The sequence below is a fragment of the Halyomorpha halys genome, unplaced genomic scaffold, assembly GCF_000696795.3.
Source record: "Halyomorpha halys isolate HHAL.00 unplaced genomic scaffold, Hhal_1.1 Scaffold108.1, whole genome shotgun sequence".
Classification (NCBI taxonomy): Eukaryota; Metazoa; Arthropoda; class Insecta; order Hemiptera; family Pentatomidae; genus Halyomorpha; species Halyomorpha halys.
Window position 1 is genome coordinate 1,371,606 of NW_027112950.1, and position 21,058 is coordinate 1,392,663.

Here is a 21,058-nt window from a genome sequence, read left to right on the forward strand (position 1 = left end):
AATCCAAAATTTTTAATGGTGCATCCTAGTTCAATTTAAATATTTGGAATAACTTATACTTTTAACATAAAAAAAAGTTCCTCTTTTACCACCAACTTTTTTTTTAAACTTTTTAAAACTGATATTGTTATGCAAACCACAAACTAAGCATCTAAAAAAAGTGTAGAAAAACTAAAGTACTCACCAAGGTAAATAACACTTTCTATTATTCCTATAACAGTGTAATTTGAAATTCATTTGTTTACAAAAAAAAATTCGTAGCACATTAATCCTATTTATAAGTGACTAATTCACTTTTATATAAATACGAACTTACAAAATAATCGTTATGGCTCTAAAGCTTCAAATATTTGAGAGATATTGGCCAAATATATGATTGATAATAATAGATAGAGAAAAACATTGAACTTATGTGTTGTAAGGATTTGAAAAAAATTGATTTTTCCGTATTTACTTAACTAGATTTGAAAAAAAAAAATCTATAAGGAAACTTTGATTAAAACAAAAATTTAAACAATTGTAAAAACTATAAACCTAATTAAAAAAAAAAATTAATCATCAATAAGGAACGCAATAAGGAACGAAAACATAAGTTTTCGTATAAAAAAAAAAAATAGGCAGAAAAAAAATGGGTAAAATTTTTAAAAGATTTCATTTTTGTTTAACGATGATTAGCAAAACAATAATAAACAATTATAGTAAATCTATAAATGGAATAAAATGCAAGCCTTTTGGGTACTATATAAATTAACTTTTTTGCTTAAGAAATGTTTTTATCAACGATTTATTCCTCGCACTGTTCCTGATTTAGTCAACGGTTAACACCGGTGTGGATAACTTCCCCACAATTTCTACAGCGTGCGTACGTAGTTACTAATAATTAAAACTTTAAAATTAATTTGTATAATATCTATTAATATTAAATAACCCTTATAGTGAATAATATTTTTTTCTAATTAAGGAAGTTATAAAAAAAACATCGCATTATTTCCACCTTAATTCTTTATTTTGTATTTTTTTAAATGGTCCCTCAGGAGTCCGGATTATTTAATGATCTGCGAATATCAAAATGTCTTTAATATTTGTATGGATTGGATTGGCGTAACACAAGAACATAGTTTTATTCATATTCTGTCTGGTATTACATAATTACAGAAGTTAAAATAATTAATACTTTATTCTCCTGCTTTTCTTGCTTTAATTTCGCCATCCTCTTTCTTTCTGCACAGGAGTTAGCTTATCGCTACTTCTTTTCATCCATTTTGAGATTATAATTACCAGATTTGTAATGATTATGAGATTATTAGTCTTTTTTATATTTTTCCTGAAAATATGTAAACAGAAAAAAAGTATAACAGAAACTAAAAGGATTTCTTTAGTATGAAAGCGTCTACAACTTTAACTGCTAGTAACTAGGAATGGAATTAAGCTATAAGTTCTTCGATGAATTAAGTGTTGATTCCAATTGTAGTTCACTGTGTAATTGGCCATTTATTATAAACCAAGAGAAATTACAAAGATTTTTAGGTACTTATTTTGAAACTACTATTTTTTTCTTTTCGTACAGATTTGTTGAATTAATAAGAATGGTTGTATCTGGTTATAATGTAGATTTTCTACCGAAGAAAGAATGTGGAACTATCATTTTCTATTCTACTGTTTAACAATAACAAATATAAAAATAAGAAATTTAAACATTCGATAGTAACGGTTTTACTGACATGTTCTATGGACTTAAGTGTAATATGATAAAAAGTTCATGTGATTGTCTATTGCGATTATACTGAAATTTGATACCTTTAAAAAGCTGACTGTTTTTGAAAACATTTGCTTAAACTTAGAATTCTGGAGATTTTAAAACTTGTTTACTAATGTAGTTTTTTTTTTTCCAGGGAGGACGAAGGGTTTATCAAAGAAGAGGAGAAACCACTTCCGTCGCACGAATTTCAAAGGAAAGTGTGGCTCCTGTTCGAGTACCCCGAATCGTCGCAAGCGGCCCGGGTCGTGGCTATCATCTCGGTCTTCGTGATCCTCCTCTCGATAGTGATCTTCTGCCTCGAAACCCTGCCCGAGTTCAAGCACTACAAGGTCTTCAACACGACTACCAACGGCACGAAGATCGAGGAGGACGAAGTGCCCGATATCACGGACCCCTTCTTTCTCATAGAGACAATCTGTATAATATGGTTCACGTTCGAATTGTCAGTGCGGTTCCTCGCTTGTCCGAACAAACTGAACTTCTTCCGTGACGTCATGAACATTATAGACATCATCGCCATCATTCCCTACTTCATCACGCTGGCGACGGTTGTGGCAGAAGAGGAAGAAACCTCCAACGTGCCTAAAGCCCCCGTCTCCCCGCAGGACAAAAGTACGAACCAAGCTATGAGTCTCGCCATACTCAGAGTGATTAGGTTAGTGAGAGTGTTTCGAATATTCAAGTTGTCCAGGCATTCGAAGGGGCTTCAAATCCTCGGTCGAACTTTGAAAGCCTCTATGAGAGAACTCGGCTTGCTTATATTTTTCTTGTTTATTGGTAAGTAATCGCGAGTGCAGTGATATTAGTAGAATAGAATATTTCATATATTTATATTTTTTATCATGTATCCTATGAATATCACATGAACTGTACGAGCTGGAGAATTTAAAAGGCGTATATAAAAAGTACAACTTGCTTATCAATTGCTCAATGGTAAAATATATATTTAAACAACAAAAATTAAAAGAAAATCGCCTATTTTTATAAAATTTATTTCAATACATTTAAGAAAGCTAATACAGTTCATGCTTTAACTAAATTATTTATAAATCATAATGGTAATAAGGTATTTCTCTAATTTCTTAAATGATTACGACGATTTAGTAAACGATTGCATCTTCGAGCTAATTACTTAAACCACCACTGAAACCTGGAATGATTAAGTGGTTAATCAGGAAAAGAGCCTTTATATTCCTTCATTTTCAAAAATATTCAATAAGAGGTATAACAATGCTATTTTAGTTTCATCAAGAATAATAACTATTCTTCCATCAAAAGTACACCATTTCTTCAACCATCAGCTTCAGAAATATATTTCTTTATAGATTTTTCCTAAAACCATAATTCGGTATGATACAAATCCTAATTTCTCCCTTCTTTATCACTGTAATAACTATAAGCCAGAAGCCCCAAACCTTTTTCATGGACTATGTAAAATTTCTTAATTCTTTTATTGACCCTCTGGAGTCAGACCCGCTACCGTTGCGCCATGAGGTCTTATTATGACCTATATTATATATATTAGTAGCCATGAGTATTTCTTATTTAGAGAGTCAATTTTTTTTTTCAAACCTCTTTGTTTTTTATATGGTTACAGAATACATAATAATATAATGCAATACATTAAAAATAAAAAGGTTTGAAAAAAAAAATTGACCCTTTAAATAAAGAATGAAGAAGTGAATGATTTTTCTTAAATAATGTGTTTAATCCTACATCAACTAAGCTACTAAAACTAAATTAGTAGCAACATTACAAAAATATAATTATCTGAAAAATTAACGCAAAATTGTCATTCATTGTGAATCAAGAAATAAACATTGTAGTATGATCGGAAAGAGTTTTATAGAAGAATAGAGGATAATTTTTCGAATGTTAAGTATTCTTCAACAATAGTAGACAAAGTTAGGAATTGAACAGATATGTGTTCCTTAAATGATTTATTATTTTTTTGTTGTTAATTAGTGAGGAAACAGGGCCAGATAGCAGGATTAGGATTAGGAAGGTTAGCAATATTTGGTGCTTGATTTGTCAGTTTGTCTTGAATATTCAATTAGTTTCCATATTCAATATATTTCTTACCTCCAAACTTAATACTATCATGCTTTAAATAAGATTAAACCATACACGAGTTTCAGATGGAGTTAAAAAAGTAAATGTATCATTACAAAGTCTTCCACATTTTTATTTGTCAAATATTTATAAGCATTATAGTGCTCAAAATTAATAAATTAAAAAACCTCTTCCAGTCAAAATCAACCACTAATTCAACATCATCTTGCTAATGACTGTGAACATTTTCAACTGGATATAAATTAACCCTATAACTCATAAAGAGATAACCATATTTTTAGCAATCACTAAACTTTTGTAGGTGATTTTTGTATATTTCCTTTTCTTCGCTAGTCACGTACAATCGTCGTAAATTTAAAAAATATTTATAAGGTGATATTGATGATTTAAATAAAATTTTTACACATAATTTGATTTAGAAGAATTTGAACTATAATGTTCGTATTTCTCTAAATACAAGGAAAATTTACTTTAGTCGTGAAATAAATTGAGAGCAAATCTAAAAAAAAAAAAAAATAAACTAGTTTATCATGACAATTAGGTCAATAAGCAAACATTTAAACTCACTTAATTTAAAATTTAAAATATTTTCCATTTAGAACCATTTTTAAGAACGGACTTTATCAGGATTAGTCGATTCAAAAGATAATGTCACATTCAAATGTTTCGTCACCGAAATTTACTTGATTGGGTAGCAATCATAGCGTTGCACTGGAAATAAATATAAAAGTAGTCCCTTGAAGCGGTCTGGCTTTATTAAGGAAATTTTGTAAACTAAAAACTTGAATGGAACGATATCTTTTGGATATACTAATTTTAATAAAATAATAAAAATAATCAAAGCATTGTAACCATACCATTGATGGTTCTTGAAAATGGATCTCAGTAGATCAACTGAATTTTTAAATAATGCAAATTAAGTGAATAAGACAAATTTTGAATAGTGAATAAACGTTAACTGAAAAAAAAGTAAATTTAATATATTTCGAGTTTGAAAGAAAATACATATAATGTTTTTAAGAAGAAAGTTTGTTCTTAAAAATGGCTCAGTAGTCGAAACATAAAAAGTTTTAAATAAGATAAATTAAAGAAAAATTTAACTCAGTAATCTAATTAACGAACAATCTACTTTAAAATGTTTTTTTTTGGTCAATAAAACAAATGAAATGAAAGATAGTAAAATAAAATATTCTATTAGTTATAGTTTTATTCAACATATCGAGCAATAACTAATACATTCATAGGTAACAAAATAAAATAAATGTTGAAGAAATTATAATGATATTCGGATTTTAAGGGAAATTAAGTAATTATTTTTAGTAGTTCCAAATTATGTTAGAGTCTAACTGACCACCTGGCATTATAAATTAGATTCAATAAAATTTGTACTATTTGAAACAAAACAAACTCTGTATCACCATTACTTTCGAAGATACAGTTCTTCAGACATTGAATATTTTGTCCAAAAAGCCAAAAACACATTTTGTAAAATATCGTTAAAACCAAAATTAGTTTAACCAGAATATTTTATCTATAGCGATTTGAAGTAAATTAATAAAAAAAAATAATTACCTTCAGTTTCAGGATAATTAGGCTCAGTACCTCTCAAAAAATTGTAGGATAATAAAAGAACATTGAAAAGTTGAAATTAAGAAACAAAAAAGTTGAAAAACGTTCCAGTTTTAACTATCGATTCTTTTAAGATAGTAATGAAATAAGAACAATAAAAAAGCAAAAAAGTTGTACAGATTAAAGATAATTTATTCATTTCATATACTTTGTGTATAATTATAAATCAAATTAATAATAACCAGATGGATAGTTCTTTGTTTTGAGCATAATCATTTCTTTTTTATAATAATTAAATACAAAATTAATAATTACAACATGAACAGTTTTCTTTACAACATGAACATCTTTCTCTCAAATCCACTTTACAATATATTTGTAATATAATAATCCATGCAATGTAATAATCCAACTTTTTTAGTAGAAGCATTTAGCCTAGAAATTTTCGTCTTGACTAAAAGGAAATCAATTTAAATTTACTTCAATTTCGTTCTATAATATTGTTCTCGTAAAATAAATATTTCAGATTATATTAAGGAAAATGAGACAATTACAGCTCCATTTGATTTTTGAGGTAAAATGGTTAATATTTAGAAACTAACGGTCATTTAAGTTTCAAATAGTAGCAAATTTTATCTACTAAAAAAAATTTCAACCTATCCTATCAGGCACGAATTTTTGTGATGTCATTAGCAAAAATAGAGATAATACTACACTTAAAATCAGTAACATCATTCCAGTTGCTACAAAAAGCTCACATTATCTAGACAATTTTTTTCTTATGTTAGTTCTAACTATTTCTTTATTAGGCAATTCTTCCCGGCCGGACCCGCCCCACTAAATCCCTCACGAAGCGATGGTCTTCTGGCACTTTTCAAATATTTGCTTAAAATGGAATTGGAAAACTTTAAGCTCGTTAACTTGAGCAATATTTAAAAAGCGCCTGAAATTAGAATATCAAATTAAGGAAATCAAGTTTTGAAATTAAAAACCCAGACTCGTGTTGGCTAGTGTAATTTATCAATTATAATGTACGCCATCTTCTTCCTACGGGAATCTTCATGTCCTCTAATAGCAATCGAAAACCGATATCATAAAAAATATTTTCACTTTAATATATAAGAATCATTTGGAAATCAAAATAAAAATATCTGAGAAGGCGATACAACCAACAGACATACTTTCTGCATAGCAATTTTTATTTTAACTCACCAAACAATTTATTAATTAATACTGCTACAATAATATTTCTAACACTTTAAACACATCATTAATTATATGAAGAGGAAGATATAAAACGAACATTTAAATTTTTTTTCAAACTGCGATCGAATTGATGGCAAAAGAAAATTCGTAATTGGGGTTCCCATTGTGGTATGAAACTTTTTAGTTATATGAATTAGATTTGTAAAATTTGAGGCAATTTCGCGTTAGAACATAAAAATAAATACAAGATCTCAGAAGGAGATACAACTAACAGTTGAATCTTCAGGATTGTGAATTCCTACGAATTCAATAACTCAAGAAACAATTAATTAATCTATACTACTACAATAATAACATTAATACTATAAACGCTTTAATAATTATATTAAGAAGATCGCAAACGACATTATCAATTGCATTCAAACTGCCATAGAAGGGAGAAAGGTTCATACTTGGAGTATACCATTAAGAATGCAACTCAACCTATCTTATTTACCTGTTTAGTACAATTTATTTTACAATAAATATTTTTGTATGAAAGCTGTGTCTGGGGTATTGTGAGAATTATATTTCGACCAGTTTCTATTTCCTTAGTACTTCAGTGGACAGTATCAGTGGACAGATCTCGCCAAAAAAAATCAAAATCTTTTCTTTATTGCAGTTTAAATGGTTTAACCAATGTTGTCATTAATCTGTTGTACGTAAAAAATAATTGGCTTGTTACCAAGAATTTATTTGAATACTGATTTTTGTTCCACAATAAAAAATATGCTGTACTTAATTCTATTCCAGTAGTTAGCATCTTTTAGGTATTAATGTAACAAAATATTACAATAAGTTCAAAATCAAAAGCCAAAATAAGTACAACTAAACAAAAAATATTTTCATTGATAATTTTTTTGTAAATATTATTTTCGTACAATAAACTGATTTTCATTTGTTAAAATTTATCACAAAGGTTATCATAAACTACAAGATTTTCAACTTTTAATTTAATGTGAGCATTTGAACAATTAGGGTAATTTGTGGACTAATATAAATGATCTAGGCAGAATAGCCTGCATGAAGTTGTTTTTTGGATGATTTGGTCCTAAAATTGTCCTTGAGAATGGCCGAATTGACATCCGACTTATAAAGAAATAAAAAATGTATTGATTTTAAAATGGATAACAAATTTTATTTATTTAAACAGTATCAACCAGTCTCAAGAACGTGTTAAGATTATAAATAATATATTAATTTTAAGTTTGGTGAAAATCAATCCATACAGTCATCCTTACTACAAAAGACACTTACTTAGGATAATACCAGGCCATTAAACGTACGTGAGTTTAACCCTCTAATATCTATTAGGACTCATGTAAATATTTCTTTGTCACGTTTTTGTTTTAAACATTGAGTATAAATTCACAAATATATGAATTACATATAATTTTTTTTTTTATTGGCTCTTTCATGGGTGTCACCTGAAGGTGACTATAGGCAATGCAACAACTGCGACGAAATTGTAATTTACAATTATTTTTCTAAAAATATATATAATTGGTGACAATGTATATTCAACTGAAAAAGAATGTGAAATCAGTGTGATTCTTATCTTGTTCCGTAATTAGACTATCGGACATTCTAATTGTTATAAGTCAATTTAAGCTCAGAACGCCTATAATTCAGGCGCTTAAATAATTAATATACAACAAATACAATATAATTTAAATACAACTATGACAACGAGTAAGGTTTTGGCAACGGACTAATTCTTATTTAATTCACGATTTAACAATAGTTGAAATAAAGCTATCTAGGCGCACTGGAGTAGCTAAAGATATCAACTTTTTGTTTATACATCCGCTAAGTTATGTCACCTCTGACAACGGGCATGTTAAACCGAATATCGTTTATTCTAGGTAAATAAATTCCACAAATTAATATCTTGATACCGGACATTGTTCTGATATACTACAGTCATTAGTTAAATTGTCATAAGTGACTTATAATCATGTTAAGAAAAGTAAGTTTATATATTTTTCATTTTACCACCACCGCTTTTGATCACTTCTATTTTTAAAATTAGTCACTATCTTATTTATCGGCTGAATTATTTATCCTTACCTATTGAAAACATAGTTAAAGTATTTGAGGTACCTGCACGGGGAATCAACGAATACAAGAACGTAGGTCCAATAAAACTTCTTTGGAAAATATCAGTTCGAAAAGTGGAGATGAAAGTTCATGCCAATGCGCCCTAATAGCCAAGAAAAAAAATAGCTATATATAGATGTACAATCTAAGTAATATTTTTTTAAAATTTAATTTCCATTCTTTGTTCTCCTCCTATGTAAAAGCTATTTATACGCATTAATTTTTTTTTTAATTAAAAAAATATTACTGATATTTCGATTTCTATTAATGATAAAACTTAACCAAGTATTAATTTCGATGCTGATGTCACCTGTCCACATTTTTTCTTCTTATGACACACGTCCAAATCCATCTTGATACAATCCTCAGATCTAATAGTACAAGAGCCGGTAAGAAAAAAAAGGCAGTTATCTCACACCGATTTTTGATTACTTTAATTAAAACTATGTATAATTACTAGTCAAAACTTATGAGTCTACCAAGTATAGGTAGAAGGAATAAGAAATGGCGGCTGTTTTAAAACCTTCAAAAAACATGGATTTTTTATACGGAGCTCTACATCTTAAAAACTACCAACAACACCAGACAATCTAAAAGAACATTATTTAAAGAATACTAGGATAATAGGAACATTTCATAAAAATGTACTGAAATATCAGTGGTTAGTTAATTTATTTCGAGAAATCCATAACTCAGGAACTATGTGACATACAGATGTCTATTAGCAATCAAATTAAAAGTAGTTTAATGTACTATAAAGTAGTTCATGACGTTTATCTTAGTAGGAATAGTAGTTTTCATGATATTTGCTAAAACAAATTTATCTATAGTTGTTCCGACAAAAAGTGTGATATATGAAAAACTTAATTTCAAAAACCATAGGACGTACAGATGCCTTTCAGCACTCAAATTAAAGCTTGTCTAATTTACTATAAAATAGTTAATAATGTTTATCTTTGTAGAAGTAGTAGTTTTTATGATATTTGACAAAATAAACTCAGAAAATGTTAATTTCTAGTTGTTCGAAAAAAATGTTGAATTTTTGAAAAAATATATCTCTAGATCCATAAGACGTCTGCATATGTCTGCCAGCACTCAAAATAAAGGAAATGTAACTTACTATAAAGTAGTTTATGACACTTATCTTCGTAGGGGTAGTAGTTCTTCATATATTCACGTATGAATATAAATTTGGCAAATAAAAATTTGTACGAACAACTATAAATCAATTTTTTTTAAGCAAATTTCATATAAACTATTACTCCTACGAAGATAAACATCATAAACTACTTTATAGCTTATTAAACTAGGTTTAATTTGGTGCTAATAGTCATCTGTCCGTCACATAATTACTGAGATGTAGATTTCTCAAAATAAACTAACTCATCATATTTCAGTACGTTAAATAGCTCTATTAGGGGTTTACATTTTAGCAAATTTACTCAACTTTAAATGATGTTCTTTTAGATTTTGTATTGTTGGTGGTAGTTGTAAAGGTATTGGAGTCCAAATAAAAAATTAATAACATTTTGAAACAGCCGCAATTTTTGATTCCCCTACCTATATTTGGCAGACTCATCAATTTTGACTAGTTTTCAATTAAGTAATCAAAAGTTTCGTTGAAATAACCACCTTTTTTCTCCTCTTGGGCTCTTGTACTTTAAAGCTTTGGCCATGGACTAGAACTCCTTCAACTAACACGCCCATATTATTCGACGCAATGCTATAACCTGAATTATATTCACCGGGCGCAGTTTCTTCAATTCTGCGTTGTGTAACCTTATAATGAATATTTTATTTTTAAAAACCATGAGCTGCTGTTCTTCCCCTGGTGCAAGAAGTCACATCTCGCATACACAAAGAGAGTTAGTAGTTTTTTTTTTTAACTTTTAAGTTACAGAAGGCGTGATTTCAGATATTTCGAACTTGTAAAATAATAGTAAAACGATTTTCATAGTTCTGATAAACCTTAAATACTTAAAACCTCTCCACCAGTTCAGATGTATTTCCCCCTACATCTATAATGAAGAAATTTCTCCCCTCTAACTATACATTTTGTTTTGCTGATTCCGTTTTATTGTATTCAAAATTACAGAAATCAGAAGACACTTCTAATAAAATAGGACAAATAATTATTTTAAAGAAAAAGTAAGTTATATTCGTTTTTAGCCTCGTTTGAAAACCACAAATAATTTGAATTTTTCTTCTTCTTATGTTCTTTATTCAATGATATTTCCTCAGGATTCAAACCGAAATCAACACTATAACTTATGGAAGAAGAAAAGATGATAGGGGGTTATTTATGCCGACATGTCGACCTCATTGTCAGGTCTTCATCAGGGCTATAAAACAAAAAGATATAACATCATTCAGAGAAGCATACAAATAAAAACAAATAATTGACTGATAAATTTGGAAATCTACGTAACTCTGAACTGAAAATATAAGCTAGTTGATTAATAACCATGGAATTAGACAGTAGTAGATTGATAATAATTTTTAAATTATTATTTAATCTCCGTTATCAATCCACTACTGTCTAATTTCATGGCTATTAATTCACTAGTTTATATTTTCAATTCGGTATTATATATATTTCCAAATTTGTTTGTCAATTATTTATTCATATTTTTATTTTTCTCTGAATGATAGATGTTATCTCTTTTTGTTTTATAGCCCTGATGAAGACCTGAAAATCAGGTCGAAACGTTGTCACAAATAAATGATTTGTTTTTATTTGTGCTTTTTTACCGACTGTACCCCCCTCCCCCTCACCCCAACCATCTCTTATCATTTATCTGCGATCAACTACCTACACCTCATTAGTTATGGAAAGTCGAATTTCTTCTGTTCCAACCATACCAATACCTCACAAATTTGATACAAAAAAAAGGATTTTGACTACAGAATAATTTTTATGAACGTTTTATTTTATTTCCTGAGGTTTTTATTTGTTTACCTAGGTACGATTTTTGTTATTTCGTGTAGGGTATCGGAACCTTAACTGCTCCATAATTTCTTATAGATAGAGTGCTGCCATATTAAAAAACGAAAAAAAAATTAAATAAAAAGTAGGCACCTTCAGCAAGGTGAAATTTTGGGGCAAGAAATATATATATTCCCATGAAAACTTGAAGAGTTTTTGGGGATGCGAAAAATAAATATCATCTTTGTTCATACTAAAGAAAAAAAATATTTGACTCCTCTTTTCCATGTCATTCGGTCCAAATTGTTTCATATTGTACTCACATTGTAGCATTGTGCAATTAAACACAAATTATAAAAAACCTAAAAATGTGTCCAGAAGAGTAGGCAAACGAAAATTCTATTTACTGAAAGACAATATTTGTTTTTAGCCATCTTAAAAATTCTACAATTACAAAATATCATAAAAATCAAAATATATTTTACTTGTCCCATTTTGTCACGTCATTTAGTCCATATTGTTTAAATATTGTACTTGTATTTAAAGCAATTTTGATTAATCATATTCTAATTGGTCAATTCCGATAAGAAAAAAATATTACCGATTATATTTAATGAGTTAAAACCACCGATAGATTCTAAGCATTAGAATCTTTATAAATTTCTTCAACTTCCTGATGACTGGTTACTTTACAATAATCTACTGTACTGATTAAATCAATACCTACGCCGAATAAGGAAAGTTACTGAAGAATGATAGCTTAGAAAAAAAAATAAAGGTTTTAAAATAAGAAAAGATATTTCGTTAATTGTGAATTATAAGTTATTAATAGGTAAGTAACTTCAAATTCAGAAAGATCTGTTGAAAATTGAATACATTACTTTTAACTATCACAAGTGAAGGAAACAACGATTTTATCCAAAAGTTTTGGATATGTGTCCCGGCGATCGGATCAATTAACCTTAGGAGCCGAGAATAACATGTAAATGTTTAAAAAAAATGACCAGATATAAGAGAAAAATATAATATGAATTATAACCATCACCAAAGCGGTCTGCGATACCATAAAAATTATCTAAAAAATATGTAAAATATTTTGTTAGACTCCTAGGACGCATTGGCAAGAACCCTCAGACACGTATTTAATATTTTTCAACCTATTATGAACGAAAAGAGTTTCATTGAAATAGGTGACCCTAATGCATAACCTCTAATATAGTAATATATTACATCAGTAAAAAGGTTGTGCCGAAACCTCAGTGGTAAAATGTCCGTAACACACGGATGGAGATGACACATCAGCTGAAAATTATTTTGAGATTTTATTTTACATTCTAATAACGTTATTCATTATTTATTTATAACAATATTTTTATACGTATAATATATATTTTTTAATATTATAATATCTAATGTATAATTTATCTAATTTGGTGATTATTTTATCGGGTACATATCTGTCATTAGCAACTGTCGATGATGACATAACATAATTTTTCAAAATTCTTTATTATATCTATAGACAAAAAGTATATATTACGCTGACATACTGAAAGCATAGAAAATAAAAACACAACAATATATCAATGCCAAACAAAAATATATCAATCAATTAATAAATTGATAACTTGATATGTTAAAATTATAAAAAAAATTCAAAAAAGTTCTTTTCGACATTTTGTTTTCTAAATAACAGTTTCACTGAAAGATTATTAAGCCATAAAAAACATTAATACTAAAAACAACTAAGTTACATTTTATTTTATGTTTTTTGAAAAAGCTATTTATCTTGCCATAATCTAGAGCTAAAACTGTTAATTAAATAAATTGATAATTAATATAGCTAGTGTTGAAATATAACATCTCAAATAACACTAATTATTTGAGGTAAATTATTAAACTAAATATAGAAAAGATTAACAAAAGAAAATAAAGAAATAAATAAATAAATAAAGAAAGATAAACCATTACCAAGAGAAAAATCAATTATAGATATATGTATATATAAATGTCCCGAAAGTGACATTGTATATGAACCAGGGAAGTACTTCCTAAATTGTTGTTTTAAATTAACATTTCCAATTACAGACGAAGTCATAACAGATGAATACGAAAGTCTAGTGTTCAAAACTAAATTGTTTAACTAAAACAAGCTATGAGAAAAATAAAGAATATATCCAAAAGAGAGAGTGAAACGCAAGTGAAAATCCAAGGAAAAAAAAAATAACAGAAACCATATTATTTTCCCTAGAATAATAACAATAATTTTTATAAAAAAAAAAATCATGAGATGAAAGCGTCCACAAAAGCCTTTGATTCAAGTGTATCATTTCTACGTATCTGGAGTTCCAAAGCATACAGTTATAACATACGAGCCATAAACAAAAGTATAGAATGATAACTTTTCATCCTAATTATTTCGTGTGTAAACTTCATATAAGCTAATAAGAAGCTACCCTAGAATTATATTACATTAACAATAATATCTATGCATTAGATTAAGTTCCGAGAAACAATAAAAATGGCGATATTATTAATGTTGTAGCATATTTTAGAAAATACACAGTCTATACGATCAATAGAGTGATGATTCCAACAAAAATATATAAACAATTTAGAAAATCGATCATTTCCTGTGTCAATTTTTACCAATGTTTGTTTCTAATTTGGTAAATTATATAAAAATTGTCAAAGTGCTGAAGTTACAATTAATTTCGTTCTATTTATACATTATAAAAAGATTCTATATATTCATTATAAACAATAGAACATCAAGCAGTAAACTTACTAAGATAAAAGATTTTTTTTTTTAATTTACACTGCTTAGGTATTTTCAGCTTGTGAGTTGAACTTTATTGTTGGTAAATGTTTACAAGTAATGAGTGAATCCCATGTGTGGCTCCCACATTTTGTTGAGTATTTTGTAAGTGAGACACGACCTTAAAACATTGGAAATGTAATACTAACGGTCGAATCCCAGCACTGAAAAGAAAGTAAAGATGTTTACGCGAAATAACAGGATTTATTTTATTAATCTGGTTTTAATAAAGGCAACAAAATGAGTTTAGTACCGCTAAAATTTTTAATAATTAAGATTGGCATTAATACTAAAAATATATACCTTCAAAATTTGATTTTCGGTAAGGGGGCACCACATAAGTTTTATGAATAACAATGCTCAGATTAGGGGGTCTAATGAATATTAAAAAAAATCTATAAGTTCGGTAGAATTGTGGTTTGGAAAAGAAAACCACAATTTAAGTATAACATTTTTAAATGGTTTCTTCTGAATGAAATGTTTGTCCCAAAATAAATTTCATATAAGTACTTTTTAATTCGTAAATTAATTCTTTGGAGTGTATAACGTTTCGTAGAGACCGGGTTATTTACAAGAAACTGAAAAAAACTTCATTTAGAAAAAAAAAAAAATTACATCAACCTTCTGACAATCATATAGAACGTGAAAGAAGCATGTTTCTATTTATCTTTTTTTTTTTTTTTGGAAAGAAATACAAAAAAAGCTTAATTGTGATTAAAAATAAATAAAATTAAGATAGGTAGGCACCTTTTTTGTCACTATATCTATGACTATTTCTTTTCCTTCTTTTATTTAATGAAGGTTTCTCTCTGAAGAGATTATTCCTACAAAATTTAACCAATAAAAAAGTTTCTTAGCATAAAAACTTCTTTCAGGAATATGATTTTTTACTAGCAATAAATCGATCCTTAGTCCTTAACGAAGGATCTTATGGACAAAAATGGAAAAAATGTTAATTGGGTCAAAGGTAACACCGTTTTTTTCTTACGCTTGAAAAGTTTTAGCAGATGTCAGCTGTAATTTTTTTTTTTTAAAAATGCTCTTCACTTTTAAGAATAATTATTTATCAAACTTAATCCATTTCTTCATTTCCTCTATGGACTATTAGTACATTGAAAGATAATTTATGATTTTTTAGGGCTATTTTTTTTTATTATATTATTATTATCAAAAGTTTTTAGTCTTTAATCTTTAATCTCAAAAGTCTTTTTAGATGTCATATTTATTTATTTGAAATGACAAACAACTTCGGCGGTATATTAATTCTTAACATAATAATAATATTATGAGATTCATTCATCTCATGAGATTCTACGACAATTTATATTTTTAGCTATAAATTATAAACAAACCAATATAATTAAAAGGTTATTTATACACACCTTTGAAAAAGAAAACCAATGAATTAAACAAGTATACAAAATTTATTTTGGTATATTTTATGCTCAAATTCCGGTTTTTAAAATAAGAAAATAAGGTTATGGTTTCTGCTTCCAAAAACGTATTTTTATGAAACCCAGGAAATATCGGATTTTGACATATACTCTTTACATACCTTACAATATGCGTCAAATTCGTGCAAAAGGTTAGGCTTCTATACTTAACATGTGAAACAAGAGAAATATGTAAATCTATTTAAAAAAAAAAAAAAAGCTCTAAACATCAAATATGTTTGGCTCAATTCATAGCACTTTTTCTTCTCTTTTTTCATAATTTTTCCCCGTTTATAATTTATTTATTTCCGTGGTCTCCATGGGCTAACAATTTAAATTAAAACTAGGTTATTAAGAAAAACCAATTTAAGAGGTGTTTTCTTTCTATGCGATTAAAAAGCCCACTTACTTTAATACATTATTTTTATTAATTCTAAATCAAAATGACCCTATCGACGTTTCGGACTGTCCTTTAATCTTTAGGAGCTAATTCCAAAAATAGTTAGAAAGTTTTCTTACTTCAAGTAGTTACATTTAACGTCATCAAAAATGGTCAATTTTTTCTTTTATTACTGTGATGTTTACTTTAATTATTAAGGCGAATTAATACAATTAGCCTCAACCTAGAGCGATGGGTATGCATTAAAGTGTGCTTTCATACTTTACATACAGAACAAAATAATAATTTTTAAAAAAGTGGGGGGGAGTAATAAATGTAATAAAAAAATAACTATATTAAATAAATAAAAGCATAGAAACATTAACACATGAAAAATAAAGTAAAAATAAATAAACAAAACATTTTAAAAAATCTCTAATATTAACTTTTTGTTCCAGATAAATTTGCAAATTTTTACTTGTTAATTAATATTCCATTTTTATTTTCTTATTTCATTTTTGTCATTAATATCCTTCTTAAATCGTTGTTAAAAGATCAATATTTGTGTTATTTAAAAAAAATAATTTTGTAATTTTTTTAAAAATCCGTAACCAAAACTCATTTATAATTAACAAATACAGCGACATATTTACATATTAAGGTATTGTAATTAATTAATCTTAACCAATTGACATTATTCTTGCTGAATTGTTCACTAAATAATGAACCATGTATCTCATCTGCATATTAGGGATTAGCTAATATTGACTCAGGTTCTTTGTGTCTATTTTTGTTTTTGTTTTTGGTTTTTTTTTTAATATTGTTAACTGATTTTTTCTTAATCTATTTTAATAATTATATCTTAATAATGTGCCCCGCCCTAGAATAACAAAATTTATATTACCAATTATACACATACTGACCTTAGAGCAACCCTTTTAGGTTAGTGAAAAAAAAAGAAAGATTAAATAACAGTTGAAAAATGTATGTAAAATAGTAAATAGGAAAATTAAATAGTGAAGGGGAAAAAAATAACAATTATTTAACACTATAAACGTTACTACATAAATATAACAAAACTTTATAACTATTACCGATTAAGAGCCTGAAAATGGATGGACGGTCCGAGACTTCAAAAAGATAAAAGCAAAAAAATCTTATATATTTTCTCCGATCATCAAACTTCTTAATATATTTTAAAGGGGTTTTTGAGAATTATTGCCTAGCTTAGTACTTGGATAGTTTATTATTTTTTCGCTAGGAAATAATGAACGATCAAATTTTGATTTTTGATTCTTTTTCAAAAATTAAATAAAATGTTTTTTTTTATACTGGCTATATTAGAAATTTTAACAAATGCAAAATGGATACAAAAACATTTTTTTTTTATAGAAACTGTATTTAATTTGACTTTCTAATGTTCTGCTGCTTAAATTAAAGTCTGAATCATCGTTTTGTTATTTGGTAGCATCTCCAAACTAGCAATTGGAATTGTTTAGGAAGAAGATAGTTGACCGTATGAAATAAATTGTTGAAATATAGTCCTAGTGGCCAATAAAGGTGTAAAATAGAAAAAAAAAATTGTTATGTTAACCACCGTTTAGTCCCACTTTGCAGGACTTCGTCAAGGCTAACTGAAACCCAGATACAAACATTGTAAAAGCAAAGGAACATTAGAATAAATATACAGATAAAGTAATTAATAAGTATACAGATAAATATGGTGTATAAAATTGTAGATAGAGTAATACATTTTAGAACAAAACTTAGCAGAAATAGGTGTAAATATGGTTAAAAAGTAACAAGTACAAAGGGAATATTAAAACTTTCACAGCAAGGGAATAACCTGATCGTCACAGAAAAAACTTGCAGACTTTAAAGGAAGGCAGGTATAAGTTTCCCCACAACTTCCCTAACCGTCAAAAAGGGTTAGGTAAATAGTGGGGAAACGTATATACACACACACTACACTTACACATATATACAAGTAATTTATCATAAAAAAAAAAGTAGTGGAGAAACATATAATTGCCTCCCCCCCCCTTCCTTTTCAGTCTGCAACATTTTTCAATCAGGATCAGGTAATTCCCTTGCTGATCATCTTTTATTTTTGTTAATATATTTAATACTTGCTACTGTACCTTACACCTTACCTTTTTACCATGTTTGCAATTATTTCTACCAAGTTTTGTTTTTACAACTACAATTCTATCACACCTGGCTTGATTTATTAATAATTATTTTCGTATTCACTTACATTTATACTTCTTTAATTTACGCTTATTGTTACTTTTTTTTATATTAAAAATATATTTTTTGCAAATTCTTTTACATTCTTTTATTTCTTATAGTGTTCTTTCACTTCTTACAATGTTTGTATCTTGTTTTCGTTTATACGAAGGCCTACAAGGTGGAACGAAACTTTGATTACATTCAATATTTGTGTCTATTATTTTGTACCTTCATTCACGGCCACCCGGACAATCTTCCTAAAAGACATATTGAAATTAGTTGGATTAGGAAAATTGTCATAAGATTTATTGTGCTAAATTGAGTCTCCTCGCAGTTGGATATACCTTACTATACATTTTACGGTTACGCAGTTGCCTATGATAAAACTTGTGAATGAATTACAATGCAATAAAGAAACGTGAAGTATAAAAACCAAAATATGAAGAATATAAAATTGATTATAAAACACATAGGAACCTCGTAAATTAACTTAAATTTGTAATTTATTATATTAATATGTACAGAGAACGCTTATCTAAGCTTATTTGAATCAAAATAATCCTCCTACATATTTACCAACTTTGTGCAAAAATAAAAACTACACTTTTTATTTCTAAAAAAAATAAAACTTTTAAAGACTACCATAAATTAAAGATTCTGGAAATTAACCAAGTTTTTTCATTGATTAGATTATTCAAAAGACAATTTTTGCACGTTATTCGAAATTATTTATTGTTCTATAACTATAATATTGTGATCCCATTTTTTCAATTAATTAAATTGCGGTCATTGCATAATAACTAATGATGAAATTTTTAATGAATTTGTAAATTTTATAATGTATATCTAAATTTTATAATGAATATTATCTTTTGGATTTCACTATGTCCAATTGAAATCAAAGTTTAACTTGTTATTCCGAGAATCTATTCATTATCTTTTTTATTGTATAATTATAATTTAAGGTGAAAATATCAATTGTATTACAGTGAGTGTAAAATTGTATCTTCTTTTTCCTACATTATCAGTCTTAAGATTCTTGCCATTTAAATTTAAGTTTTGACCGAAGTAGTTTTAAATTTAGATATTTGTTTAATTCGGTTTTTTAACATAACACTAGAGCGTTTTCAGATTCGGGGAAAATAGAGGACTTCCTTCTCACGACTGTCTAAATCACAGTAATTTATAATTACATGGAAATTTCGCACACATTCGAAGGAGTGATTAACAAAAACATATTAGGAGTTCTAAACAGTATTTTTTAATATAATATTGCATTTTTAAATTTAAAAATCGTTAATTAAAAAGCTATAGTTAATTTAAAAAAGTTAATCAACGAATTAAAATTTTGGCCCTGAAAAATTTACATATTCCTGATTTAAATGGAAAAAAATTGAATTTTATAGATAATTTGTAAAGTTCTCAAAATAAAACTGCACTGAGAAACATATCAATACCACTCTCATTCTAACTTTCTTTGCTGTCAGAATAATAGTGATATTATAGATTAAATTTAAATGTCAATATTCCTTAATCATATTACTCAATAAAAATAAATTTTTATAATTTATATCTTTTTCCGAAGTAACTATAATGTTGCTGCGAGCTATTGTTTTAGTAGCACATTTACTTGTATTCTTCCTCGAGGGAAGTAGAAAGGAAAAATGATGCAAAGAATTTATTTAATCAATTATGTTTGTATAAAAACTTATATTTCCTTCAATTTTAATTATTTAATACTAATTAAGAATAACATTTGTCATAATAATTATATTTATAATCTTAACACTTTATTGAGACTGGTTAATATTGATTACATAAATAAAATTTTATTCATTTTAGCCTCAAAACATTTTTATTTCATTAATAAGTCCGACTTTTCGGCCATTCGGCCATCCTCAAGGATAATCTACTACAAACAGCTTTTGTTGATGATACACTATATTATATATGATACACTATATTATTTATAAATTATCATTAAGGTATGTTAATTTATAAATAATATTATTATTTGTTTGGAATTGTTGACGATCATAGATGTAATAAAAGCTGTTTGTAATAGATTGTCTTTGAGAATGGCCAACTTTAAAATTAAATAAAAATGTTTTGAGATTAAAATGGATAAAATTTTAATTATTTAACAAAAATAACTTTTGGTTTACTTTCACATTTTGTAGTGGGAGGATGTCAAGTTCAATCAGGTTACAGGTTCTTTACTTATTATAAATCTTTTGTATTTTATCTAATGAAAATAGTTCAATTTAAATTATATACTAAATGGGATTAAAAAGATAATGGGGAAAGTCAAATCGGCTTTATTTCGAGAAATTTTGCTTTGTTATAATATAATATACTGATTGCTTTAATAGTGAAAATTCTAAAAAAAAAGTAGATATTTTATTTTTTTTTTAATTATTTATTTAATGTAATTTACAACTGTACAAAATAATACAATAGGTAAATATGTAGTATGTTTCATATACACTTGAAAATCTTGAGAAGGAACCACCCATTGGTGGTA

The 21,058-nt window shown here is 27.3% G+C and overlaps 1 protein-coding gene across 8 annotated transcripts in view; it reads left to right on the forward strand.

The window, feature by feature from the left end:
* The window catches only part of shaker (Potassium voltage-gated channel protein Shaker), a 939,448-nt gene that overhangs the window by 842,993 nt on the left and 75,397 nt on the right, over window positions 1-21,058 (forward strand). For all 8 annotated transcript variants that reach the window (XR_010844284.1, XR_010844283.1, XR_010844285.1 and 5 more), the window contains one exon: window positions 1,893-2,536. Coding sequence is in view for 4 of the 8 variants with exons in the window: in XM_067050608.1 (XP_066906709.1) it covers window positions 1,893-2,536 (644 nt within the window). In the remaining 4 variants the exon portion in view is untranslated. The remainder of the gene's footprint in view (window positions 1-1,892; window positions 2,537-21,058) is intronic.